The following is a 27,938-nucleotide window of genomic DNA, read 5'->3' as shown; positions in this document are numbered from 1 at the left end:
TTACAACCACACTAAACACACAAGTATGAATGACTACTGGTCAGGTGTATTTAAAGGTTTATTAAACAGAAAATCCTTTAAAATGATTACAGTGAGTAAGAAGAAATATATTTATATAAAGCACATGCATAAAAAGGTACAAAACAAGTTTGATTGCCTCCAAACTTTCTGTAAATAGGATAATAATCATTATATGTAACATACATAGCGGGTGTCATGCATGCTAAGATAAATAATAGGCTAGGTAGTGTGTTGCATTATGTGTATGAGCCCACGGGATTTTAATTTAGAAAAGATTACAAAAAGGTGGCTTGGCTCTTTATCTGTGGATGTTGTGAATTAAGTCTTTACCTCTATATACTGTATATATATAAAAAGTAAGCTGGTTCGAAGAAAATTCTCTCACCAAAAATAAAATAGCTTCAAATTCAGATAAAATATAAACACACTGCAGAAGAAAAAAACAACAACCGGCTGATAAAAACAGATTATACACGTATTATATATTTTAACTAAAAGTGGAGTCAAAGAGCTCCCCATACTGATGATTGCCTTCCGTATTACAGCACCAGATAGCACTGGTAGTTAGAACAACATACACCAAGAACACAGCATCTGTGATTAGTACGTTGTATTTCTGAGGAGTCACAGCGGGGTTCTTGACTCATGCTACGACTCTACAAATTGCCCAGAAGCCCATTTTTAATATATTCTCCTCGTTCCCACTAACAAAACAGCTCTTCAAAAAGGAGGAAAACTTGAGCCCAGGAAGGTTTTTTTGAAGAATAGGATGATGATGACAATGTGGTTTTGTATACATGACATTTATGGTGATTTTCACCTGAAATTATTATAAATGAGGAAACCGAAAATAGCTGAAAACAAGTGGAAAACAACTTAGAGAAAAAAAAACCTGTGTACTGGAGATGAGATGTATGATATGTCTAGATTTTGATGGGCTTTAAAAAAGATGTGTCCTCAAAGTAAGAAACAATTCATTTAGACAGTGAGCATAAAAACTGCATCGTATGTTAGTGTTACATCGACATTGTTTGGTAATGCAGGAAAGGCTCTTAACTTCATGTGTAGATGATTTATAGGTTATAAAGCAGTTTTAGATAATAAGCTAAAACAAAACAAAAAACATTTCTGAGAATGTTACTTATTTTGTCTTTCTCTGTGAGATGTTTTTTTATTTATGTGAAAAAGGAAAATTGTCATGAATGTATCAAACAAATAGTGGAAAAATCTCAAAGTTGACGGGGTGCTGGCTGACTCAAAGAACATTTTTCACTTAATGAAACATAAGGCCTGACTGGCATTTTTTGGGCATAAGTTCTTTAAAAAGGGGTGGACATGATGATAATAATAATAATGATAATATTACAACTGTACAATATCATGCAATCCAATAAAACAATTCTCCAATAAATACTACCTTTGAGAAGCTTATATTCAATGATGGACTGGGCAAAATGACCGGAACACTTGACAGTAAAATGCAATCGAATACAACAACATCTGTTGCAGGATTTCCAAGAGATCATAAAAACATTTCATATAGGAAAACTAACCTGAGGGTAAAAATATCAGAGATGTTATCTCACACAGCCATATACTGTTTCTGATGAGTGTGACTACTGTTGAAGCCTTCATCTACCAACTAAATTGATCACAAGACCAGATGTGTCAGGATTACAGTTTCCTGGTGGAAACCCTGCATTGTGTTGGATTGCATTATACTGACTACATGTTCATTTAGAGTACACAACAACTATACATTCGAGTGGTGCTGTATTTCAGAAGAGGTCCAACAAATACACTTCATCGTGTTAGTTTTAGTGTTGAGTTAAGCCTCCTCTACACGGTGACCAGCCTTTATTTCTCCCAAGTGCTTTTGACCGGCCTTGATTAGTGAGGAACGAGGCTTTTACTGCGACTCAAGGCAATGCTTACGGACTTAAGAATGACTTTTAAATAAAGTCATTCATTTAATACTTTTCTTTTGGCTCGTGAGCATATTAACTGAGACGTTGATCTTCTACTGGCTCACCACAAGGGCGCGTCCTCTTCCTCCTGATGTGTCTGTGGGGCAATGGAGTGATTTTTTTGTGCGGAGATTTATGGTTTTGTGGAAACAATGTAGTGTTATATTGTGTAGTCATAATTTCTTCCCCTCTCTTCATGATTCATCTTTTGCGCTCAGTCCCGATGCTTCTCGAGAGCATGTTTTTCGGACGACTGTGAGCATGTGCATTAAAATCACAAATCAAAGGCTTATTAGAGGTAGTGGCACTGCGGTAGATGTTGGGTCTTTTGCCCAAAAGGCTTCATAAAAGTAACAGAGATAAATGTGGATATGGTATTTTTTTTTGTTACACTTCAATAAATATCTCTTCTTTGCATTTCTGTAACTCTTGCATGCAGACCTTTTTTTTTCTTTTTTTTTTACTTGACTGTGTTTTTAAAAGTTTGCTGGAAACAGTTTTACCCAAGTGGGGATAATAAAAAATAATCTGCACTCTAAAATTAGCTCTGATGTACTTTACCGTGGGGAGCGTCAACTGAGGCCGATGACTTGAAATAAAATGAATGTCATAAAAATTCAGATGCTCCGTCATGAACCTCTGTAAAATCAGGAAAATACCAGCAGCTAAACACCTATTGTGAAAGTCGGGTTTTTATATTCCTCTGGGTGTGAGTAGGGTTAGGTATCCATCACACAAGCGTATTCTCTCAGTAATGTTGTTCTGTACCACTTCTGAAGCAAAAAAAAGGATCCTCCAAAATTCTCAGTCATGGTGTGAAAATCTGCTGTCAAACCATACGTAGGCGGTGGCAGGGCGTGTCTATAGCCAGGTGAGCAGGCTGTCCCTGTCCATATGCGATCCAGAGAGAACGGTCTCCATGTCCATCAGAAGGTCTGAACTGAGACCCTCGGGGATGCATGGCATTAGCTCCTCGCCCTCGGACATCGGGAGCACGGGCATCGACTCCTGTAATGCCATCGAGGAGTTCTCCTCGCCTTCACAAGTCAGAGAAAGAAAATCAAATGCCTGAGCTGTACTGAGAATTTAAATAGCAAAAGTGAGCTTGGAGAAATTTGAGAGTTTGTCTGTTTGGTCCAAAATCAGGAACTGTCTCTTTAATATAGCTCCCCCCACACAGGAAGTGTGTATATCTATAAATAAAATGCACAATTCATGTTTTCTAACTCTCTCCTTCTATTGTGTTCAATATGCAAATAAAATAAATACAAAGAAACACACTAAAGACACACTAAAGACACACAAACTGCACCCAAAATACACCGCTTTCCATTGGTTGTGATGTAGATTTAGATCAATGGATGCCAAAACAGAATATACAAAATCAGAATACACATATTTTTGTGTGTGCGTGTGTATTACCAGTGTCCATGTGATCCACAGAGCTCAACATGTGGTCGGATGTGCGGGGTAAGCTGCTGACACTCAGACCACTGTCAGTGCTCTCATTGCGAGAGTGAGCGCTGCATAAGAACACAAGCACTTAAAGAATCCTGTATTTCTGATCATCATCATCAACATCATCATCATCTTCTTCATCTCTTTATAAACTAGAATGACCAACATAAATGCTGTACTGTATAGTCAATGAGCTCACAGTACATTACATACACAATATTTTTTCCTGTAACTATGTAACTTTCGCTGAACCAACAGCAGTATGGGTGGTAGTGAGGACGTTTCTGAAAACACTGTTAATATTCAGGAACATTTCCTTTTAATTGAGTAGTCATACATTACACACAGCGCTTAGGAAGTCAACACAGCACTAACAGAACATATCAACGACATTAAACATGAAACCCACCCGTTAAGTGTAGGTTCGTGGTTGGAGCCTCTGATCCTGATATCCAGAGTCGGGACAAGCGTCTGTGCATTCCTGTCATGGTCCATCCCACTGGTCATCTGGTTCCTTCCTCCTGCCTCCTACAACAGAAAAAGACTGTATGTAAACTGTCATCTTAAACTACAACTGTATTCAGATGAAACATTTTAATCACTGTTCATTCCAAACCAAATGAACAGCCACGATACAACCAGAAAACACGGGAGATGACTGTTAGACAGCTTGTGAAGACATTAGTGTTATTTAAACTCAAACTAGCTTTTCCGGCAGCACATGCAACCACAGCTTTATTTTGACCTCTGACCTGCGGTGTGGTTTGCTGAAGGAGGCCTTGTTTGCATCGGAGCCTTTCCTTTTCCTGCCTCTGCTGCATTGCCAAGCCGAGGATGCCAGGGTTCATCTTCTGTGCTGGAACATAAAAGTTGAAGAAAAAGAAGCTTTCTGACCATCGAGTAAACATCTCCAAGAGGTAAAACATTTCAGTAATGACACATATGAGGAGAAACTTGTCCAAACTACTTTGCGATCTTTCTTTAGGTTTGTTGCTTAATAGCAACGTGTGATTATGGACAATGGAACAAAATGTTTCTCGTTGACAAACAAGAATTGTCAATTTAGGAGACACAAATTTGATGGTGTGCTACCTAGACTCGGGTCGACCCATGAGGTGTTCTTATTTATGTGATCGATGTAGTACACCTCTCCATCTGCAGTCACAGCCTGCTCCCAGCCTTCAGGCAGTGGACCTGAACAGCAGTGAAAGTACACAGTGAGAAGGCAAATGGTGGATGGAGCGCATGGAGTGTTGAGAGTAAAAAGTAGAATAGCCCACGCCCGTTAAATGTCTGCGTAACTTCGGGTAAAGAGCAGATTTTAGAATAGAAGTGAAGGTTAATGGGGAAAAAATGGCTACATTTTGTTCCGTAGCTCAAAAACTGTCTGTGTGCACCTGGCCTGAATGCAGTGGGTGTACGATTTTGAAAAGAACTATGCAACAGTGTCAATACTCCCCAAACTTTTTTTGTATTCTTTAAGAAAAAATTCAACCTTCTACTTGCTTCCTTTTCCCTGCACTGGTTGATGTTTTTATCCACTTGGGGAAGTCTCTCTTTTAGCTCTTATTTTTAGTCTCCACCAACTCCTGAGGGCAATATCAGGCTTTTCAGCTGCTAAAGGCTCCACTGTGTTCACCGGATAATCTTTTACTGCGTTTCTCAGCTGTTGCGGGTGGAGCTGAGCAGGTAGCATTTAGCATTTTGCTAAAAACAGCTGCTGCATCCGAAACACAAGGCTGATAAGAGTGTCCCGAGGGAACCAAAACACTGTAGTTGTGCCCTTGAATTTATGTGGGTTCATCTTTCACTACACCGTCATCTGGGTGACATCACTAGAGTTCACTCTGGGTTTTAACCCATAAACATGACTGTTCCCACCAAAGTCCCCAAAGTCCCCAAAAGCCCTGGATGTAGACACCAAGATCCTTAAGAAATCACACCCAGCGAAGACCTGTCCAGCTGGAGATTGGGGTTGAACTATGAAAGGCAGGTGTGTGTGTGTGTGTGTGTGCACGCTCTAAAGAGAAACTGGATGGTGAGACGGGGGGAGGGAAGGGGGAAGCAGAGTGATACCTGTGTCTGGATTGATGTTTTGTGGTTGCGTAGTGGGTGCTGGGTTGCTGAGGGAGTGGGCATGGACCGGAGTGCCAGAGATGGGATGTTGAGCCACAGCTGACTGAAGCTGCGACAGGCGAGGGTCGTGCCAAGTGGTTGTCTTATCCAGGTGACTGCAAACACACAACAAGTCAAAACGTATCTGTGTTTGTTGAACCACTGTAACCTGACGGATAAGGAACAGGAGGCGCATTTTGCCTCTGACCTGCTTTACCTGTACTACCAGATGTGCACGTGCATCTACACTCTCGCTCAGACAGGCATCGCTGTCGTAAGCCACGGTGTCCTTTGACGGGAGTGTGAGCTGTCAGGCCATGTGTTCTAATAAAGGAAACCAGCTGAAACCACATTGGTTGCAAAACTAGTTGAAACTATTTCTGTTACTATACTGGTCGAGTCTGAGTCCTGGTTTGTATCTATACATTAGCATGTCTTTCGCTCTGCCCTGTGCTTTTGAATCATAATCAAGAAGGATGTAGCATCTTATATTGTCTGTAACAGGGAAAAAAATATTAAGAATATACGGTTTGTGCATTTAATATAGAGTCAGAGATGGAATGATTGGTCAAATATTGGTTATGATTAATCCTGAATGTAATTTGTCAAAATTGCGAAATTTCGCTGATTCCACTTGAGGATCTGCAACTTTTCTCAACCTCTTTGATTTTTCGGTCAAATGAACCAAGACTCCTTTTGGGCTTTAGAAAAATTGTGCAGTGAGCTTTTCACCGTTTTCTTACATTTTGTTAAGTGAAAAAACCTGAAAATAATCATTTGCTTTCGCCCCTAAACATGACGAGTTCCAATGCAGAAATCTAGACGAATTTAGAATAAGGTGCGGACCGATTGTTTGAAACCCTTCAGGTAACCTGCAGAGCAACAGATCAACCTCATTGATGTACAGAAGGTAGACCTCTTACTTTAGGAAGTATCGTTGGCCAGTAGGCGTTTTGGCCATTTCCCAACCGTGGGGGAGTGGCACGTCATCAGGTATGATCGGTGTCGCTGCCACATCTGCGGCTTGAGTGGAGAGGGAGTTGACTGGGAGGGAGGCAGGGGAGGAATGGGCGCGGACATGATGAGGAGTGAGGGATCCGCACACGCCTCCATCCGAACTGGCCTGACGAGAAACAAGCAGGGTTTACAACCGCCGTGACAAGCAACAAATGGCAATCAGAAATTTATAGCAGCACCAGGAAGAAAAAGTTCTGGTTGGGTAACGGATTGAGCGAAGGTGGAAGCTGGACTTGCTTTACAAGACGGTTTCATTTAACTGCTGTTTAGTCAAGGATGTTGAATTGAAGTGATTGGGAAAGCATCTTTGTTTGCAACAGCCAGATTGAGAGCTGATGGAGCTCTGCGACTACGTAATAATCTCAAGAAGATCAGAGCAAATATGTGGCTTAGACATCTTCTCTAGGCCTTATCTGTGTTTAGTAATACCAAAGTCCATCCTTAATTGTAATTATAAGCTCCAATGAGTGGGTTCCAATAGTATCAAATACATAGAGGAGATGGACAAAATATCTGAAACACTTTAAAATTGAAAAAAAAAATCCAAAGCAGCATTAAAGCCCAATGTTCCCATCTAATGAAAAACAGAGAAAAGCAGCAAATCATCACATTGACATTGTGCAACCAAAGACTTGAGAAACGCATCAATTATCAAAACTGGAGCTGCAAGTATTTAAGTTGACCATAGAAAATGAGCTGGCAGTTAATTTAATAATGAATTGATTGTTTTAGCATGTTTACAGCAATTGTTTCTAAACATTTGCAGGTTCCAGCTTCTCAGATGTGAGGATCTGATATACAAGTGTATTTGGGAATGGGGAGCGTTGGTTAAATGAAAAATATATTTGAACTTTGGCAAATTGTAACAGGAACTCTTTTTTTGATTATTCATTCCAACATTTAACCAAACAATTATTTCTTTTTTTGCGTTCTTCCTATTTTGATTTCATGTTTCTGTTGTAATTACTTTTATTTCTCTTATCCCAGTATACATTTATCTGAAAATATAAAAAATTAGGTCTGTATATAACTCCAATAATAACTCTATTATTGGCTGCAGCAGCCGTAACAAAACGCAATTGCCCCTGGGGATCGATGGAATATTTCTGATTCTGATTAATAAAGAAAACAATAGACAGATGTATTACCAATCAGCCATAATAGAGAGTCAATAACTGGACCCAACTGTTTCAAGATTTCATTTTCAGTTCCGTCATCTGCTGTGAGAGAATGATCAACTTATTGATCACGTGTTATCCACATACATGTGCCTGACTGTGGTCCCTGTGTGTGTTGTCATGACCGTGGTGTGTGTGGTCACTGGTGTCTGTACTTGTCTGGAGTGGCCCCGGGGGTCCGGCTGCCTGAAGAAGGAGTCCGGCAGCTTCCTCATCCTCATGGGCAGGGAGGAGGGCTGCCGCGCCGCCTTGCTGGGGTTCATCACCGCGCTGAACAGGGCCTCCAGCTCCGTCTGCGAGTCCCCGCGGACGTGCACGATCTGCTGCCCGGCCGGAGGCGCGCCGCGGTGCGCGTCCATGTCGCCAAAAGTTTTTCTTTTTGGTGTCGAAACAAATCTGCGGTCAAAGTAATTTAAAAAACAACAACTTCAAACTCGAATCACACAAACAAAACGTCCGAGGCGGATAATGAGCGTCAGGCCCCGGGAGTAAAAGAGCAGATGCGCTCAAAGTTACGATCGGTTTTGTTTACACTCTTTGCCCTCCACCCCCCCCCTCCCCCCCGCCGCCCCCACCCCGTTCCTACTGTTGTGTCGTCGCGCGTCTATTTCAAGCTCTTAACATCTCGGAAGTTAATCGGCGGCGAAGAGAACAACAATCGCCGGGTAGAAGAGGTCGACGTGGTGCGGGTGAGGAGCGGGGATCGACCGCAGCGGAGAGCAACACGTTACGTGCCTCCCACATACCTTCAAGCAGCAGGACCGTTTTCCCCTCTCTGTCTCTCTCTGTATTCCTGCAGAGGGAGAAAAAAAAAAAGAAGAAAAAAAAAAAAAAAAGAAGCTGGATAAATCACAGCCGGGAAGAAAACACGCAGACGAACTCTGATTTCCGACACACGCGTTGAACCCGAACGTCTCTCGGAGCGGAGGACGAACACACGCGCATGTTATGAAACGAGTCGGAGAGGAAAGTAACTTCGGCGAGAGACCTCCAAACTTTTTCCTTTTTTTTTTTCTCATCCAGTGTTGAGTTCAGATTCATGTGATAGTGCCGAGGGGCGGGGCTGCAGGCTTTAAAGCTGCCGCAGCTGCAGGGGGAAATGTCTCACTGTCTCCAAGGACAGACAGCAGCCACCAGCGCAGGAGCCGCAGAACGAGTTGTTCGACGGACTTTTATTTACAGCCCCGACCACGAGGGGGGTCGCAGTCAACTGCTGCAAGACTGAGGCGGTGCTTTAATTCGCCTCCATGTGGAGTCGGAGAGGTTTGATTCCTCTGAGAGAAAAATGTGCTGTGCTCCGACTCTGGACGGGACGGGACGGGGGACGGGACGGGGTGGGGCGGGGTGGGTGGCCTGGTGGGGCGGGTGGGTGATATTGGGAAGTTGCATTGACAAAACATCCGCCCCTGATGAGGCCAACCAACCCAGCCGGAGCCTGTTTGTCCAAGTAAAGGCACAGCCACAGTGTCCCGCCATCTAGTGGAAAACATGCACACAATCAGCTGCCCCCCCCCCCAAAAAAAAGAAGGAAAAAGGAAAAGAAATCAAGAACAATGTTTGGTTGGTCTGGGATCATTATTTACTGTGCATTCCATTATTTCATCGTTATAATTAACCAGAGTCAATATAACTAGTCTGTACGGGACACGGAGACGCTTACGAATGACTCAAGGAATAATACATTGATATTTAATGATGGGCTTTAACAATGAATAATTGATGTAATTTATTGATGTTTTAAAATGGGAAATCAATACCTCAAAAGTAAACATAACTGTGCAAATGAAAACCCTGTGGATTGCCGGCCACTGTGTTCGATTTTAAACTGCAACCAAACATTGTTCAAACCCACAGGTGAAAAACGATGTACTGCACATTTATCAGAATGAAAAGTGCAGCCAGAAAAATAACAATACTGTATATCGCTGCATGGTGCTTTATTTAAGAGGCACAATAAGTTGACACAGACTATGTATATAAACTCCTCCTTTCTACCTTTCCCCAACTAACTTTGATCGTTACTTATTTGGACATATATATTCAAAGTTATAGAGAATAGTTCACATTTGAAGTCTGATCATAAGGCGCAACAAAAGTGGGGGAACTGGATGTACAGGAGTGAAAGCAGGGATCATTTTTAAGATGATTTTACCATTTGCGTTTGCATTTTTCCATTTGCCAACTTTAATTTACATGACTGTCTGGGGGCCGTGTGCACACAGGAATGAATGGCATCTTTAAAGTTGTCATGCACACTCAAATTTGGGAGATGTTAAGTATAAGAATGAACATTTCTTTTCCTCTGCTTTTGTGAACAAAAAAGGGATGACAAGACCAAGCTGGTTAGCAAACCAGTTGTTTTTTACAACCGTGATGATGGCGGTTTTCCACACCACAAGCATTTACCAGAGTGTGACTGATAAAGTGAACCTTACTATCTGGGTGTGTGAAGGAGTTGCACAAGTTCGGGGGTGGGGGTGAATAAAAGGGCAGCAGAGATTTTCAGCTGCCCTGCCCACTCACATTATAGGACCACTCCTTTTACCAGCCATCATCAGTGTGGCTGATGTGGCTGATGTGACATACATACATGATTATTTCACCTTTTTTTTTAATGCACCATGGCAACTGGCAAAAGGCCATTGCAATGCATGCATACAAAATTATGTAATACACACCATTGGGCATTAGATGGCACTATCTTACCTTAACACTACCTTTTACCTATACCTTAACAATTACTTTCATAGTGATTTAAAGTTATTAGTTGGACTGCAGTGGAGGAGGTGAAGTGCATGACAGAGCGCATTAAACGATTTGTGTGGTCTTTTAATTATTTAATTTTTACCTCTGCAGGTTAAACTGTCTTTCTTCTTCTGTTTTCCTGAACAAAATCATCTCCACAGTTTTCAATCTGTGTCTTTACTCTGCCAAATCCAAGGGCATTACATCGCAGTTTACTTATCAGTTGCCCATTCACACCACGAACAAAGAAGCTGATGAAGAATTGGTCTCATATATTTCATTTTTACCATATGAATTGGGAGGTCAGGACAGAGCTACGGCATGTTGGAGAGATACATTTCTTTAAAGGCTTCTTTTCCTCTTTCCAACCCAGTAGTGAAACTATCTTCTCCAAATGTCAGTGGCGCCTCTTCTTCCTATAAGAAAACTCTGCAGACATCAAGTCCACCAATCACTTCTAATTGCATTTTACAAATGTCACACTGAAACTATTATTCAGAAGAACTAAAGAACTAAAATAGAAGGAATGCAAATAGCCTCAGACACACACACACACACACACACACACACCTCACAGCCAATACAGTCACTGACCCTCAGGCCGAAGATACGGATCAGTCACATTAAGGACCAAGAGAGCCATGTGCCCACATCAGTCAGACTCCGACTCCAATAGTGGATCATGCTCTCTGGATGTTGTATGTTGTATTTTGTTGTGATATGTGTTTGATATGCACCGATTACACAAATTAAGTTCTTCACGGATAAATACAGTTATTTGAAATTGAATATAATTTTTTTTGTTAACACGACTTTACCCTCTCTCATTTTTATGGGTAAATATAAATCCAAAACCCTGTGCCTTGTATCTTGTTGCTTTGTCCCTAAAACCTACATAAAACTGAAACATCTCTGAAAATGTTTTTGATTGACACATATCACATTGTCTTGTCTGAATTTTCACATTATCTGGCCTGGCAGATATAATGTGTCATTTACGTGCATATAGGCGGCTAACTAGAGCATGTAACATGGGACAGATGTGGGGGCCCCGGGGCAGTGGTACCAGGCTTCTCACATTCCTCCCTCTGACCATGGCTGTAAACTCACAGGTTCAGAACAACAGCAGATCTTTTCTTTGGCACACACGGCACAGTTTTTCCGAAGGAAGCAACTGGCCGGCTGGCTCCAGCTGGACCCTGACTGGAATGTGCTGTTGCCCTCCATCGCTGTTCACTTTCCTCACTGCCTAACTGCCCAGTTAACTGGAGTAATTGGTCTGACCCTCTGGGAGGCTGTTTTCAGATGTGTGAGTCAGTGGTCAGAGAGAGGAAGGAGGGCTGTAACGGGGAGGAAATATGAGCAGAAGAGGCAGAGACACCCAACCTTCAGCCGCAGCTCCCATGCAAAGACACAAGCAGAGAGAAAGTGTTCCTACATCAAGACGAGCTGCCCATTCCCCCTTCCACATCTGTTTCTCATGCTGGGGGCAGGATATAACCTGTAAAACAACAACGTGTGGTAATAGACGCACTGAGGGGGAAGGTAATCACTCTTTGCCACAAATCTGGAATAAGCATATTCAGCTACTTGTCAGAAACATCCAGGCTTTTATCACCAGCCCGTTTACAAACCTGACCGCCTCTCTCAGGGCCTGTTGTCATGGGTATTTACAAGGAAAAAAAGTGGGAGGGGCTGATGGAGGTGGACGAAGGGAGGCTGTGAGGAGAGAGTGAAGTTTGACAAGTTAGAGGAAGGAGGAGATACAGAGAAGACTCAGCAGATGAGAGAGACAGAGGGATGGTCACGTGAAGGGGAAAAGTGCCGACTCGGTGGAAAACGGAGCCTAAATGAAGGAGTGGCTGCTGGTGACGGAGTGGACAGAGCTCAGCCCCCTTCGCTCCTGGAGGAAATAATCACAGTCAGACACGACTGACATGATGCAGACAACAGTTGTCCTCCTGCTGCTTGTGCCTCATCTGCTTTCCTCCGCAGTATGTACAATACGCTTGTCAGAAAATGTTTTTTTCGTCTTTGCTCGTTTCATCTGTCTTGTCACTCTAATGTCTATCATGTATTATGGTGATGTTCTTCAGGAACTTCTGATGCAATCAGAGAGATTTGAAAAAGCTTAGATCATGATGTGTGCGTGTAGTATTACATACAGGATTGTTATCACTCATGCATTCAAGTTTGAGCAGCATTTTTGCTGTTGTTGGTGGAGGTGGGACTGAATCTAACTACTTTATAATGTTTATGACTGTCTGATGCCAGAAATCTTTATTTTTTTCTTCAATAACAATATATCAAACTGCTTAATAAATATATGTCTGTATCTTCAAAAACGAAAGGAATATACACAGGTATTATGAAAATTTGTTTTGCCTTTTAAAATTTTTTGAAATATTCCAAATACAATGGCAGATTCACTTTTTCAACAAGAATATCAGACGTTATTGTAATGTAGTATGAGGTTGCATCAAATGGAAATAATCAAGTAAAATCATCAAAAGTCGATTTAGTAAATGTACTTCTAACATTCCACGACTGATTTCAAATGGGTTTTTTTGTAGGATTTAAACACAGGATATTGCAGTTACAGTGTGTCTTTGTAGCCAACTCAGCCACCAGGATATTTGACCTAAAACCTTGTTGATGCTGAGATGAACATCTCGCTTAAACTATTTATCAAGCCTCAGCTGCAAAGTCAGAATCAGATACAGATCCATTCAAAGCGCTGCTGAATATCATCCAGACTTTCCTTTTCACTTGGCCTTTCTTTTTCAAAGTTGAAATTGGTAGTTTAACGGTATTTCAATTTGTATTTTATAAGTGCTTCATATTTTTTATGTATGAAAATCTCAATTTGTTAAGGTACCTGCTGACAGACAGATGCACTGGAGAAAAAGTATGACAATTCCCTCTGAACTGTAGAGTTGACATACAACTTGTTTGACCTGTGCTCAATCTGCTGTGACAAATCAAAGTGTCTGTCATGAAAAAGGTCAATTAAATGATCAAAACACTGTCCAAACAAAAAAAGGAAATTGTCACACATAACATACGATTTGTTGCAGATTTATGCAGATGTATCTAGTTGAGTGGTAGATGGAATTTTCACTTTGGTTCTCTTTTCATCTCCAGGACACAGGAAGCAGCACAGATTTAAACCAATCAGAAATAGATATTGAGGACTTATCTGATGCTCCTGTCGGAGGGGTCAAAGGTCGAGACACATGCTCCATACCGTGTGATATCACTGTCAAGCTGCTACGAGATGAGAAACATTCAGTCTGTGGTAACATTCCATCTTTTTCCTGGTGTTACCCACTGGCATTATTATTTTTTCATTCATCCATTTCAATCTCTTTCTCTCTCTCTCTCTCTTTCTGTGTGTGTGTGTGTGTGTGTGTGTGTGTGTGTTTATGTGTGTGTGTGTGTGTGTATGTGTGTGTGTGTGTGCGTGCAGGCCAGCTACAGCAGTCACTGTTGGCGTTTGGACGCAGCACCCGGAAGCTGATCAGGGATGTGATGGAGGAGCAGCAGAGAGCCCTGGACATCCTCAGCAGTCAGGTGACATGAAATCTTCTTTTCCCGACTGCTTATAAAGTTTTCTAAGCGCCCGATTGGCCGGCTGCATGTACAGTTGTGTCACATTTCCAGGTCATAGAGCTGATGGCCAAAGTGCAAACACTCAACTCCGAGGTTCAGAGGAGCAACACCGAGATGTACTCGGTGAAACCTGTGCAGTCCCACGGTAACTCCAAAAATACTGAAAAGTATAGTTTATACTTTATTACAGTGTATCATTGGATTATTATTAATGGTTAGATTTACTGCTGCGGTTGGTTGAGATTTAACTAATTTGTAATTATGAATTATTATTAATATATTATTAATAATATTTTCACTTTGCTTATAAAACGTCAGAAAATGATAATAATAATAAAAATAATTTGAAAACTCCCACTTGAAAATCTGGAAACAGACGTTCAGCATTTTTGCATGAATAGTTGTTTATGATTAATAAAGTAGTTGGCGATTAACTTCTTGTTCATTGACTAATCAATAAATTAACTAATCATTTTGGCTCTAATTGGATTTACAGTTGGGCAGACTCAACTACGACAAAACAAATTTTAAAACCTATGTGTGTTTTACTTTAAAAAAAAGATGTTTTATGGAAAAACAATTTGTGTTTTGCTTTGATTAGGACGAGACTGCAGCGACATAAAGGACAGTCTTGTGTCAGTTGTCCCCAAGATCCCCAGTGGTATTTATATCGTCCACCCAGAGAACACTGACTCTTCATTTGAGGTACGCGACTCAGTCATTCATCACAGTCGGCCCCTCACTCATCACTCACTTAGTTAAAACACAGCTTGTCCTGCAGGTCTTCTGTGAGATGGACTACATGGGAGGTGGATGGACGGTGGTGCAGAGGAGGACTGACGGATTAACTGACTTCAAACGACCCTGGGCGGATTATGCGGATGGATTTGGAAACCTCGCAGGTTTGACGTTGTGGGACAGCAACAGGAGCATGTTTCGTGTCTTGTGCAACAGCGGGAGGAGGTTTAGGTGTTGGGAACAGCAGCCAGTGTAATAAAAACCAGGTGTGCCAGCTGAAAGTTCAGCAACAGCTGAGTGATGACTGCGCTACCTTGGTCATTTTGGAAGAATACATCAGCACATACTGTAGGTTATATACCTAATATACAAACACTTGGCATACACACACACACACACACAGCATTATTGAAACAAGACATGAAGTTTTTATATCTTATAGTGACAAAACTTTCAATAAAAAGCAGAATGTGCCATCTTACTTTCATTAGCAATCTCCATGTCAACTCCGACAGTTTCACAGCAGTGAGAAGTCTGGATTTCTACCTCAATCTTTTACAAATGGCTGGAAACACCACTTCAACTGATGACGTCAATAAACTGCTGCAGAGCTACAGTTATGGGCCCAGAAGCCTTCGTTAGTTTTTCGTGTCGTAGCAGACAAAAGCAATGGTTTTCACTATTGACACCTGTGCTTTTGTCTGCCACGACACGAAAAGTCATTTTCCAAAACGATAAAGAAAAAAAAAGCGGACACAGAATGTCCAATCAGTTTGAACCGGTGATGCTCATTCAACACATCATCTAAATCCAAAATATGAAGGTGTCTATCTTGCTCGAAACTTGTGAATTGTGAATGTAAGAGAACCCCGTCTCTGTCTTTTGTGAGTGAAACTCACAGCATGTTTGAGGAGGAGACTAATATATCATAACGTGAATTGTGTGTGTGTGTGTGTGTGTGTGTGATAGGAGAACACTGGCTGGGCTTAAAGAAGGTGTTTTACTTGGTAAACCAGAAAGAAACTCGGTTCCAACTTCATGTTGCTCTGACCTCCCATGATGACATCACCTCTTATGCATCATATGATGATTTCCGGCTGGACAGTGAAACACAGTTCTTCTGTATACACCTGGGCCGATATGCAGGCAGTGCAGGTATGACTGAATATAATTTACACTCACCCTCAAACAACTGTGCCCATGAGTTGCTGCTTTCCACATTTTTTCCACTTTGTGTTTTCCCTCCACGCCTGTGTGCATGTCCGCAGGCGATGCATTTCGTGGCTATGACCAGGAACAGAACCAGGACACGGCTCCCTTCAGCGCCTCAGACGTGGACAACGACGGCTGCAACCCTTCCTGCTCCATCGGCAACCGCACGGTGGAGAGCTGCAGCGCCCAGCACAACCAGACAGGGTGGTGGTTCAACCAGTGCGGCCTGGCAAACCTCAACGGCTGCCCTGAAGACGCCGAGCAGAGCCAGGGGCAGAGGACTCACATCCTGTGGGACACGTGGAGACAAAACGGGGTCGCTCACACCATCAAATCTGTCACGATGAAGATCAGGAGGATCGCAACCAATAATTGACGATTGTCAGAGAAAGGAGAAGAGCACAGTCAGTCCTGTTTAAGTTGCACTGCATCTTTGTACACCCCAAAGTTTTATTAAAACAAGATAGAAGATATGTCGAAGTCTCTTTTGTTGAAGTCTCCTCATCGTAACCAGTCACCTGATCTGAAACTATTCTTTCAAATCGTCCTTGATTCATAAGGAAACATTATAATAAAACCAAATGTACCTGTCTCTACGTGAAGTGAAATGCAAAAGTCACTTTCACTTTCTGTTGAGAAGTGAATTAAGAAACAACACATCAGTACACATCTACACCTGTTTTGGGGTCCAATACAGACAGTCATATCTGGTAGCTCTTGACAGATGTATTAGTATGTGGACTTTGAGCATGTGCAGTGTTAACTGATGTTTCACTTACATCTAACTGTCGTGACCTTCCTGTTTTGCCTCTTTGTACAACACGACTGTCAGAATTGCCATGAAATCACCCAACACCATTGCTGCTCTTTAGAGGCTGAACTCTTTAGATTTTAAATTGCCTCTCCTCTAGCTCCACCCTGTGGATAAACCTTACAATTTTACTGCCACAACTGCTAAAGCGCTCAATAGACTGTTGTGAAAATTAGTTAGTGTGATGTTTAATGTGAATCTGAATGTAGTTATCACCAGAGGGAGACAGCAGTTCTGTTCTAGTATGCGTGTTTCCTGCCTCTATGAAAGTCAGCTGACACACGCAGACACATGGTCAGCTGACTGTAGAGGTGACTATAGTTTTATGACTGTTTGCATGTTTGCCTGTGTGCGTGTGTGTGTGTTTGTGTGATGTTAAATAACCCAATTTTCTTTCCTCTCCAATGCCACAAAAAGCTTATCTTTGCAGAAGCACATGCAGCTTTGTGTGTGTGTGTGTGTGTGTGTGTGTGTGTCTCTGTGTGTCTCTGTGTCAATTTGTATTCATTGGAAGAATGCAAACAGAAGACCACACAAAGAGCCAGAGTTCCTTCACTGTTATCACCAGAATCAGTGGTACTAAAACACACACACACACACACACAAACAGACACGTGCACACACACACACACACACACACACACACACACACACACACACACACACACACACACACACACACACACACACACACACACACACACACACACACACACACACACACACACACACACAGAGAGAGAGAACTATTCAGGCTCTTGCCCACTCAGTGCCCCCCAATAGGAGTGTGTATGTTTGAACTGACAGTGTTTACCTCCAGATCTTAGGTCTGTTCTGTTCCGAGGGGGAAGTCTTAACAAAAACTATTGCTGGTAACATTTATGTGAGATTAGCCGCTTTCCCCTTAAAATATGACGCAGTTACACCTAGAAATGTCCAAAATGACCAAGCTTTAGCAACCAGGCCCTAAAAGGCCATTTTCACAGCCACAATCATAAATCAGAGACTCTGCGTTATCAGATTTTTTTAATGTCGAGATGTTCGTGTGATATAATGGGGTGTTATTTTATGAAATCTATATTGAAACTTGTCAAAATGCCAGTGAACTGGTGAAACGGGCAACAATGACGCCGGACACACTCTACAATCAGACAGAAAAGCTGAAATGTTGTATCACAAGAGACACAAGCTGGGTGCTGTGACTCACCACTGGAATGCTGGTGAGGTAACAGACATATATATGTGCATGAATACATATTGTGTGATTGCGCAGAGTGGGACATCATTTTCCCACAGTGGACGAGGATCGGTGGAGAGCGGGAGCGCACAGGAAGCAACGTCTGCTGGGAATATGAACCCTGAGGAATCTCATCTGCTGTTCATCTGCCATCATTCACTCCTGTACACGTACACACACACACGCACGCACGCACACACACGCACACACACACACACACACACACACACACACACTCAACATGTACTCTAAACACTGCAGTTTAAAATAGAATTTTTCAGCCTGAGCTTGAAAACTGTGGGCGAAGCAAAATATTTTTTTTTGGAATTTTCTGCTGTTGTAAATTGACTGTAAATTTTGCTGATTAGACTTCAGTGTGTTCAGCCTTCACACTGTGCTGATATCCACAGCTGCAAAGTTCAATGAGTCACGTAAATAAAAGTATAGCGAGAACCAGAAGGACGCATTTTTTCTCAAGGACACAGAAAAAGCAGAGGGGGGAGGGAGACGGAGAGAGAGTCATTCCACAGGCACTTGATTACTTGCTCATGAGGCAGGAGCAGACCCTCTATTGTTGACCACATCCAGGATGAACCACAGACCGTCAGCGGTTCATCATAACAGCCCGAGGGCCAGGAGCCGTGATAACCTGTTAATGTGTGATGATTTTGGGGAGGAAAACTGTTGCCCTGGACGATGCCTCGGGTAAGTCTTTCATTTACCCTATAGTGCACCACACGTTCATGGATTGGGAAGGTATGCTTTTGTTTCGTTTTCGGAATCAATAATCAGTTCGCAGAATAAAAATTCAGCAGCATTCTGCATTTTTACAGTATTTGTGTTAACACGGCACAGCAGATTATCATGCAAGTTATCTAAAGACGCATAACATAGGGCGATGAGTGCCAGTGTACAGTCCTTGTCTTGTTGTTTTCAACATACATGGTCCACAGTTATTAAGTCTATGAAAAATAGCTGGTGGAGATAAAAGTTATTGATGTTACTTTAAAAGTCCCCCATATCCTTCAAGGGACTATCTTGTCCAGCAGGTTTACTACGTGGTTCACTGTGTGAGGCAGCAGCCTTCACAGTGTGATCTCTGAAAACGCTGAACACTGTAAAATGAGCCTGTATCCAATGACTGAACAGGATAAACATGGTTAAGTTGGTGCAACTTGGAAAAAGAGAAAAAGTTTCTTTCAATCATTAAATGGTCCATCAGAATAATTTTCCTTTCCGTGTCTCCCAAGAATGTACAGTCATTCAAACCTCTATTGGTATATACTGTATATATTTCAGCATTTTTATTAAAATATGGTCAATTATTCAGAAGTTAAGATGGAGAGTTTCTGTAGCTTCATGTTTAATATCTAAACTCAGAGATTGGTTTCTAATATTACATCCCCCCCAAAAATGTCATTGTTTGATTTTGATTAATGATTCTTGACAGATGTTGAATATTCCTTAAAAAAACTTAGTTATATTTTTCTGATATAACAGAATGCACGATTAACTTGTCTTAATATGAAATTGAGATGAAACTGGGAGCAAGTACCTGAAGTGTGGTTCCCAAAAGGGCGTGTGTGTCTGTATTTGTGTGTGTGTGTGTGTGTGTGTGTGTGTGTGTGAGTGTGAGTGTGTGTGTGTGTGTGTGTGTAGGCCTATAACATGTACTGTATGTTTCTGTCCCCTGACCCTCTGGCAGCTACATCAACTCGGAGCAGCTCATGGCTCGCCTCAGCGCGGTCAAGCGACGCCAGGCTCTTCGTGCTCCTGCCTACATGTTCTGCGGCCCTTTAGTCAGCCCGACTGAGGTTGAGCAGCGTTTCCTGGAGGCAGCTGAGTACGGCAACATACCAGAGGTGCGCCGCATGTTGCTCCATGTGCCCAACCTGAATGTCAATGCTGTGGACTACATGGGCCAGAATGCATTGCAGCTGGCTGTAGCCAATGAGCATCTGGAGGTGACGGAGCTGCTGCTGGGGAGGGCTGATTTGGCCAGAGTGGGTGACGCCCTTCTGTTAGCCATCAGTAAGATGTGTGCTTTTGTGTACGTTTGCATGCAAGTGTCCAAAATACATTTACATGGTTAATCACACAAGACAGAAAACTGATACTGAAACTGAACAGAACTAAGAGCTGTGTTAGTGAACCAAAACCATCGGCCATAGAACCAAAACTATGAACTGAGAGATGCTACAATGCTCTTCAACTTTACGAGTTCGGTGAACTACATGGAACCATATTCAACTATTTTTGCACAACCTAAAACTTCATTGCTGTTGAATGAGTTGATTGATTAAGGCACTCATTTTTTTGAGCCGATAAAGTTTCAAGGTTGTTACTTACCTTATGTTTGTAATGTGGTTCAGTCCAGCGCAAAATAGGCACACGGGGAAAGATCCAAAAGCAGATGTTGAGGCAGAGATGAACGGTTCAGAGCTTTGATAAAAACCAAAGAGACAAGGCTTCTAGTAGGTCGAGGCAGGTGAGGGTCAAAACCAGGGAGAGCAGTCAAACAAACAGTTCCGAAGTCAAAACCAAGGTGGGAGCAGGCCAAATAGGTGAACACAGGGAAGATATAATATAATGGAACATGGTGAACAACATTGACTCTGGTAACTGGAAGTGGAAACGCAACAGTGAGGGCTTATTGACTAAGGAGACAGGTGCAACAGAAAACTGGAAGGAAAGCAGTCAAAGACAGAAAGTAATGTCACAGTTAATACACCAGGATAGAAATCTCAAAATAAAACAGGAAGTCCACCCAAAATTATTTACAAGGTAAAAAGATGATGACATCATGTCGTCCAAACAACAACAACAAAAAAAGACAGATAAATATCTTATGAATATTACTACTACTACTACTACTACTACTACTACCACTAATACTACTACTACTACTACTATTACTTCAACTACTGCGGAATTTTCACAGAAATTCATGTCCCACAATGTAAGCAACAGGTCTGAAATAAGCCTGTCAAATGCATGAGGTTAGCTTAGGTCTGTGTCTGACACTGTGTCCGTGTGTGTGTCATAGGTAAAGGTTATGTACGTATCACAGAGGCGCTGTTGGGTCACCCTGCGTTTAGAGATGCCAACCGTCTAACTGCGAGCCCTGCTCAGGCTGACATGTTGGATGACTTCTACGCTTACGACGAGGATGGGACGCGGTAAGGTCTCACAAATAAAATACTAAGATGAAATAGTCAGATACCTTACCAGAAGACTATGATAAAATGTCTCTGGCATTATACTGCCTTTTTTAGAGCTCATTACCCTTTAGGTTTTTATTTAAAGGTTAATCTGGCCTCCATCCTTGTTAACGCCTGATTTTTTATTTTGGATGCTTTGTAAATGTATATGTCTTTGTGTTGGTTCCCGTAGGTTCTCTCATGATGTGACCCCAGTGATACTTGCAGCACACTGCCAGGAATACGAGATAGTTCACACCCTGCTGAGCAAAGGGGCTCGCATCGATCCTCCCCATGACTACTTCTGCAGCTGCGACTCCTGTAACTACCAGCAGCAGTTTGACTCCTTCAGCCACTCGCGGTCGAGGATCAACGCCTACAGAGGACTCGCCAGTCCAGCCTACCTCTCCCTGTCCAACGAGGATCCGGTGCTAGCTGCCCTGGAGCTCAGCAGTGAGCTGGCCATGTTGGCCAACATTGAGAAAGAATTCAAGGTGCAAATACCAAAAAAAGTTCTTACATAATCACCACCAGCTATCGTGCAAACACAAGTCATTCAAGATCGCCGCTGTGCACATCCCGTTACTGCTCTTCATCAAGTACACAAAAAGTATATATGTCATGTCGCTGCCAACCAGTAAACACAAGGACATTTTATGACCTTAAGAGAGGAAGCAGAAACGGAAGAGGGTCTAGATCCTGCCGTCAGTGTTGACATAGTTGGTTTGACCCAAATATAACAACTATAGATATAACCTGGCCGACAGTAGGACAGTAGAGTATGGGTACCGTACAATGAATACATTTTAGATTGCTTCTGAGAGCAAAGATTTGCAAACACACCACTGACACAAATTACATGTCCGCTTTTCTTGGTATACAGGCAATTTTTGGTCTCACTAATGTAGCTTTGAAATGTTTTGAAGTCTGCAAACTTGAGTTAGTTCTTCATCACTATCAACTTAACTCTAACATTTCGTTGAAGTTATTTTAAACAATTTTAAACATGTTTTCCTCAAAATCCCGACTGATGTATTGCTCTTTGGTGTTGTCTAACTTAGAGGCTATCAGATGGGTCGGACACGATGTTGATTGTTTGCAAATTTTTCAAAGTAAAATGATGATTCATTTATTTAGGTTAATGTTCGAATGCAATTGTGACGGTGAAAAATTAAGCTTATTACTCCACAACTCTATCACTCCACTAGCAAACCCAGCATCTGACCACATCTACTGTAGTGTATCTCGAATGTTTTTCCCTCATGTAGAATGACTACTGCCGCCTGTCCAGCCAGTGTAAGGACTACGTGGTGGGCCTGCTGGATCTGTGTCGCAGCACAGAGGAGGTGGAGGCCATTCTGAGCGGAGAAACTGACGCTGAGGACACCTACGATCTGCCGGGTCGCCCCTCCCTCACCAGGCTCAAATTAGCCATCAAATATGAACTAAAAAAGGTGAGTACTCTCACAAACGAGCCACAACACTGAGGTATTACAAGGTCCATGTCCATTAAAACGTATCAAGAAGTATTTGTAGTGAGCGGAAAGTTTCTTGACCTTTATCTACGTGAACATTTTGTCACTTTTTATTTTAATCAAAGTTGTGTGTTTATGATGTACTGTGACAATGAAGGGAAACTCTTGTCGTTGATGGATTTAAGGAAGCACACACCACTGTACTCTGTCGAAAAAAGCAGTGAATTCACTTTGATGTTAGGAATTTGATCCGAGAAGACAAGCTCTAAGAACGTGTTGATGTTGTCCAAGAGAACGTGTGTATTTTCTAGAATAAATGGCACCGTGTGAATGCTGCAGCATCCGTGTAGGTACAATATGGTATCGTTTTCTAAAAGGGTCTCAGCGCTTGGCGGCACTTTGCAAAATCCAAACAAATAAATTAACAAACAAGAAATGCCAACGCCAAGGCCCAACATGTCCCCTTCAATTCAATCGAGCCGCACCAAATTGCACACACTCACAGATAATAGTCCCCTAAATATGCCTGATTTTCATCAAGATCCATGAGATAAGATGCATTATTCCCTGGGAAAATGGTGAATTATTGTTTAGTCAGCAGACCGAAGGTTCGTTCTTGTCTTTCTCCTCTCGTCATCCTTTTTGTCCCGCTTCCTTCTCTCTCCACTTGGTGCCCTTCAGTTTGTGGCTCATCCTAACTGCCAGCAGCAGCTGCTCAGTATCTGGTATGAGAACCTGCCTGGCCTGAGACAACAGACCACTGCCATCAAACTGCTGGTGGTGCTGGCGGTGGCTGTAGGATTGCCTGGGCTGGCGCTGGCCTACTGGATCGCTCCATGCAGCAGAGTATGTCACGTACATTCATTCATAAATGCACAAACTAGACTTTAAATCCTCGCAGGACAATTTCTCTCATCCTCCTGTTGTTTCCTCTCTCTCTCTCACTCAGGTGGGGAAAATTATGCGCAGCCCCTTCATGAAGTTTGTGGCCCACGCCTCATCCTTCACAATTTTCCTGGGTCTTCTCATCCTGAATGCTGCCGACCGTTTCGCAGGCACCACCCTGTTGCCAAACATGACCCACCATCACCACCCTGCAGGAGGACGCCTACTCAGCTTGGACCCGCTGCTGCTCTACCGCATGACCATGACGCCCTTCACATGGATGGAGATCCTCATCATTTCATGGGTCATGGGTGAGCATTGGATGATGAAATTCCTCATCAGAAACCTCTTGTCATCCTGTGTATCACATGGTTTATCATGGGGGATATCTGCAGGCATGATCTGGGCTGAAGTGAAGGAGATCTGGAGTCAAGGACCGGGGGAGTACCTGGTCGAGCCGTGGAACTTCTTGGACTTCGGGATGCTGGCGATCTTCCTCGCTTCCTTCTGCTGCCGCTTCTCCGCCCTGAGACATGCTGACTTGGCCCAGACCTATGTACACACACATTACACAACACTGATTAATGTCACACTGCCCCCCGAGATACACTACTTTACACTGGGTGAGCATGCTCACACACACCACACCCGCACAGACTTACTTAACCATCCTTCACCAAATGTTGAAATGTATAAGCAGTTGCAGTAAGTTAGCACAAGGTGGAACGTGCCTGAATTCTCCTGCATGTTATTGGGAAGTTCAATAAAAAAAGAAAATAACACAGCCTTATACTAATCAAATTCAGAATAGTAGCATTGTTGTAGGCAAACCCTAAGTAACCAGTGTGTAGTTTGGTGGTTTCCACCATTTCTAACTTTAGATCCTCTAAAATACATACAGTATCAAAGTGAATTTGATCGTGATTAAGAGCCAAAACAGGTAAAACTCTGTGACAGCAAAGATTAGATTGTCGGGCAGAATGTGCTTATTTCTTTTTTTCTACCCTTATAATCGTAATAAATTGAGATTAAGTGGCTTTGTTACATACCTTCTCTGTGAAATGTCAAATGATGTATCCTAATATAACCAGTTTATTAAAATATGTTCTCAAGCTGCCATGAAAGCATAACTTCATGCTTTTGTTGGGTAGTTGGATAAAAAAAAAAATACAAATCTACTTTATCTGCTTAACTTTACTGACTTATTCGTGCTCTTTTCATGCAGCACGGATCTACTGGTTGCCGTCAGATCCGCAGCTGGTGTCCGAGGGCCTGTACGCAGTCGCAGTGGTGCTGAGCTTCTCTCGCATCGCCTACATCCTCCCAGCCAACGAGAGCTTCGGCCCGCTGCAGATCTCTTTAGGGAGAACTGTCAAGGACATTTTCAAGTTCATGGTCATCTTCATCTTGGTCTTTCTGGCGTTCATGATCGGCATGTTTAACCTGTACTCCTACTACCTGGGGGCGAAGCAGAACGACGCCTTCACCACGTGAGACATTCACTGTACACATCTGCATTTGTGCCACAAGTTCGTTGAGATTTTTTATTTCAGCAGCTGATTCATTTGCATTCACTTCACATTGCTAGTGACTTTTGTCATCTCTAAAAAAAAAACTTGTGTATACATAAAATTTGCTTGAGATTCAGGGACTATTCCAAAACTAGTACATATCAAAGCACAATATAATAGTATAAAAGCACAATATTAACCTTAGGATGGGTCATTTGGAATTATATCTTGATTTCTAAAGCTCTGTCTTCAATGTGCACTTGCCACACAATGAGCCTAAATCAATTTTTATGTTATTATTTGTGTTATCCAAGATGTGACCAGAATGTGTAAAAGTAATGTGAATTCTTAGATTGAAAAAGTACTTAAATCTTGGATAACAAAACATCTTGAATTAAATGCACGGACAAAAATACTCCCAACGTAACCTGTGACTCCTCATCAAAGGTTTTTAACATCACTAGTAAAAGTGAAGAGTCCTCAGATGAACTTTTAAAGGCTGGAGAAGGGGAAGAAAAAAAAGCAAAAGTTATAGTTATCTGTATGAAAACCAATGTTGGATTTCTTTCTGTTTTATCCATTTAATCATATTGTGACTCCTCAGGTTTACAGTGGCTCTCATTACAGAGGACCCGTTGCTTTACAAATGCATGTAATTTTCCGAAAAAAGACACATAGCTATCCTAAGCAAGTAAGAAAGTAAGTAAGTAAGTAAGTAAGTAAGTAAGGTTAAAGTAAGTAAGTAAAGTTAAAGCCAAATGGATGGAAGTCAATAGATGATCAATATCTTTTGAGTATCCTTCAAAATTGTTGTGCAGTAACATAAACACCATGTTGAACATTGTAAGAATTGACTGTGAGCCAGAAAAACTGCTTTTTTTCCACAGAGCATATTTATTGTCTCCATCTCGATGATTGATGATTTGTCTGAACACAAAAATAACTTTTTTCCGTTTCCCTCCCTCTGCCTACTTCAGCCTGGAGGAGAGCTTCAAGACATTGTTCTGGGCTATATTCGGGCTGTCTGAGGTCAGGTCCGTCGTGATCAACAACGGGCACAAATTCATCGAGAACATCGGCTACGTGCTGTACGGGGTCTACAACGTTACCATGGTGATAGTGCTGCTCAACATGCTCATCGCCATGATCAACAGCTCTTTCCAGGAGATAGAGGTTTGTCAGCCGAATGCTATATCGTCATAATAATACCACCGTGCACCCTCATATATCATTGGTCCTCTTTCTTTCTTAGATTTATCTTGAAGTAAATCTAGACTCACGTCTCAAAGTCCATGTGGTGCAGGTGGGGATTTGTGTTTCCCTCTTTCCTCTCCAACCTGTTGGTTTCCCTCTTCAGGATGACGCAGATGTCGAGTGGAAGTTTGCTCGGGCCAAACTCTGGTTCTCCTACTTCGAGGAGGGGAGGACGCTCCCCGTGCCCTTTAACCTGATGCCCAGTCCGAAATCGATGCTGGGACTGGCCACAGGTATCAAGGCCCTGCTCCTGCACTATGTGGCAGGACGCGGTGAGGAGAACTCTGACACACAGCTCAACCAGGTACCACACAATGTTCACACGTGTCATGCATTACAAGCATTATACGCAGCATTTGTCCTCCATCAGCTTGTGCAGCAGTGGCAGCAGCAAGTCCACAGTACTTGGTGGAGCTTTAAAGACAAAAGCCTGAGCACCTCACGGTGGTTTCTGTCCTGCACTGCAGGCTCCACCTTTGACCTGAGGACAAGAAGAAATGACACAGTTATGTTCAATTCAGTTAACCTCAGCTTCATCTTCCAGCTCGGAGAAGGAAAAAATTCAGGATATGGTGCTTCTGCCAGTCCAACCAGGTATCAGGTATGTGTGTGTGTGTGTTTCACTACATTTCTGATTTGTAGTTCCTCTGTAGAATTTGGTTTTATATGCGAAACAAATGAAATGCTAGACCGTAAACAGTCAGAAGTAAACTGCACTGTTACGTTTACAAAACTTCTGCATGTCTCATATGTTAATGTAGCAAGGAAATCATTTTGTGAAAGAGCTAGTTATTCTTGATTTTGTATCTAAAGCATGATCCTTGTTCTGTTAATTTTACCTTTTAAAACGTTGAATTGGAGCACTTTCCCCCCATCTCTGGCTGCAGAAGATCATGAAGCGACTTATAAAACGTTACATCATCAAAGCCCGAGCCGACAGAGAGAGTGACGAGATCACTGAAGGTAAAATTAGGAGTAATAATGAAACTGAACTGGTTTCACTTGTGTCATACATTTTTGGAAATAAGGGTAATCTCCGTGCATTGGTCAATACCTCATCAAGCATGATCTTAATGTAAACAACATGTCATATCCTTAGATTTTCCATTTTGGCATGACGCTTTGTGTCTGTTGTTGATTCAGGTGAGCTGAAGGAGATCAAGCAGGACATCTCCAGCCTGCGATATGAGCTGCTAGAGGAGAAATCCCAGAACAAGGAGACGCTGGAGGGGCTGCTGCGGAGGCTGGGAGAGATCAGTCCACCGTCATAAATTGACTGCATATGGAACATTTAAAGTGCCTGTTCAGCATCACTCAATGTAGATAAATTATGATGATGTCAAAACTTATAATAATAAAAAGAATGTATGTATGGAATTATATAACATTAAAATGTAACTTGCTGATATCCATTACTGTGTGTCTTTCATGCGTTTATAATGTACACAGTGCTGATTTGGTATTTTCTGAAATTTAAAAAAATCATAGAAGCCATATTATCT

The 27,938-nt window shown here is 42.2% G+C and overlaps 3 protein-coding genes across 8 annotated transcripts; 2 read left to right on the top strand and 1 right to left on the bottom strand.

Annotated features, from left to right (window-relative positions):
* Positions 1–45: 45 nt before the first annotated feature.
* LOC118300192 (transcriptional coactivator YAP1) lies at positions 46–9,014 on the bottom strand. Of its 3 annotated transcripts, none has more exons than XM_035624388.2 (9): positions 8,503–9,014; positions 7,912–8,152; positions 6,485–6,684; positions 5,523–5,677; positions 4,539–4,640; positions 4,199–4,302; positions 3,856–3,974; positions 3,411–3,511; positions 46–3,025 (listed from the first exon to the last, which is right to left on the bottom strand). In XM_035624388.2, exons 2-9 carry the CDS (start codon positions 8,113–8,115, stop codon positions 2,850–2,852), a joined length of 1,161 nt encoding a protein of 386 aa, XP_035480281.1. In that variant the 5' UTR covers positions 8,116–8,152; positions 8,503–9,014; the 3' UTR covers positions 46–2,849. The 3 variants fall into 3 exon arrangements, with proteins under 3 accessions (XP_035480281.1, XP_035480282.1, XP_035480283.1); XM_035624389.2 differs by lacking the exon at positions 8,503–9,014 and adding an exon at positions 8,343–8,491; XM_035624390.2 differs by lacking the exon at positions 4,539–4,640 and having other exon boundaries at positions 8,503–9,005.
* Positions 9,015–12,081: 3,067 nt separating this feature from the next.
* On the top strand, positions 12,082–16,536 carry angptl5 (angiopoietin-like 5). Of its 2 annotated transcripts, none has more exons than XM_035624393.2 (8): positions 12,082–12,495; positions 13,646–13,727; positions 13,971–14,074; positions 14,165–14,258; positions 14,715–14,818; positions 14,895–15,015; positions 15,821–16,006; positions 16,120–16,536. In XM_035624393.2, the coding sequence occupies exons 1-8, from the start codon at positions 12,439–12,441 to the stop codon at positions 16,437–16,439; spliced, it is 1,068 nt and encodes a 355-aa protein (XP_035480286.1). In that variant the 5' UTR covers positions 12,082–12,438; the 3' UTR covers positions 16,440–16,536. The 2 variants fall into 2 exon arrangements, with proteins under 2 accessions (XP_035480286.1, XP_035480285.1); XM_035624392.2 differs by having other exon boundaries at positions 12,102–12,495; positions 13,646–13,799.
* A 2,079-nt stretch (positions 16,537–18,615) lies between these two features.
* trpc6a (transient receptor potential cation channel, subfamily C, member 6a) lies at positions 18,616–27,848 on the top strand. 3 transcript variants are annotated; one of them, XM_035626369.2, is made up of 14 exons: positions 18,618–18,816; positions 19,817–20,142; positions 21,158–21,290; positions 21,505–21,805; positions 22,580–22,765; positions 23,468–23,632; positions 23,736–23,982; positions 24,067–24,294; positions 24,897–25,161; positions 26,160–26,355; positions 26,540–26,740; positions 26,981–27,037; positions 27,324–27,399; positions 27,580–27,848. In XM_035626369.2, the coding sequence occupies exons 1-14, from the start codon at positions 18,701–18,703 to the stop codon at positions 27,705–27,707; spliced, it is 2,625 nt and encodes an 874-aa protein (XP_035482262.2). In that variant the 5' UTR covers positions 18,618–18,700; the 3' UTR covers positions 27,708–27,848. The 3 variants fall into 3 exon arrangements, with proteins under 3 accessions (XP_035482261.2, XP_035482262.2, XP_035482263.2); XM_035626368.2 differs by having other exon boundaries at positions 18,616–18,816; positions 26,540–27,037; XM_035626370.2 differs by lacking the exon at positions 18,618–18,816 and having other exon boundaries at positions 19,978–20,114; positions 26,540–27,037.
* Positions 27,849–27,938: the final 90 nt, after the last annotated feature.

The sequence above is a fragment of the Scophthalmus maximus genome, chromosome 2 (assembly GCF_022379125.1).
Source record: "Scophthalmus maximus strain ysfricsl-2021 chromosome 2, ASM2237912v1, whole genome shotgun sequence".
NCBI classification, from domain to species: Eukaryota; Metazoa; Chordata; class Actinopteri; order Pleuronectiformes; family Scophthalmidae; genus Scophthalmus; species Scophthalmus maximus.
The sequence above is the reverse complement of the archived record's forward strand: the minus strand, read 5'-3'. Positions and strand labels throughout refer to the sequence as shown.

Bases quoted from the DNA above. Each gene is read 5' to 3' on its own strand.
- LOC118300192 (XM_035624388.2), bottom strand. From the start codon at position 8,115: ATGGACGCGCACCGCGGCGCGCCTCCGGCCGGGCAGCAGATCGTGCAC. The intron at 3,975-4,198 runs GTCAGAGGTCAA...TTTCTGTTGTAG, and splicing joins TTCAGCAAACCACACCGCAG to GAGGCAGGAGGAAGGAACCA. The intron at 3,512-3,855 runs GTGGGTTTCATG...GTTCTTATGCAG, and splicing joins CACGAACCTACACTTAACGG to CGCTCACTCTCGCAATGAGA.
- angptl5 (XM_035624392.2), top strand. From the start codon at position 12,439: ATGATGCAGACAACAGTTGTCCTCCTGCTGCTTGTGCCTCATCTGCTT. The intron at 12,496-13,645 runs GTATGTACAATA...TTTCATCTCCAG, and splicing joins CTCATCTGCTTTCCTCCGCA to GACACAGGAAGCAGCACAGA. The intron at 15,016-15,820 runs GTTTGACGTTGT...TGTGTGTGATAG, and splicing joins TGGATTTGGAAACCTCGCAG to GAGAACACTGGCTGGGCTTA.
- trpc6a (XM_035626368.2), top strand. From the start codon at position 18,701: ATGAACCACAGACCGTCAGCGGTTCATCATAACAGCCCGAGGGCCAGG. The intron at 21,806-22,579 runs GTGCAAATACCA...TCCCTCATGTAG, and splicing joins ACATTGAGAAAGAATTCAAG to AATGACTACTGCCGCCTGTC. The intron at 27,400-27,579 runs GTAAAATTAGGA...TTGTTGATTCAG, and splicing joins GAGTGACGAGATCACTGAAG to GTGAGCTGAAGGAGATCAAG.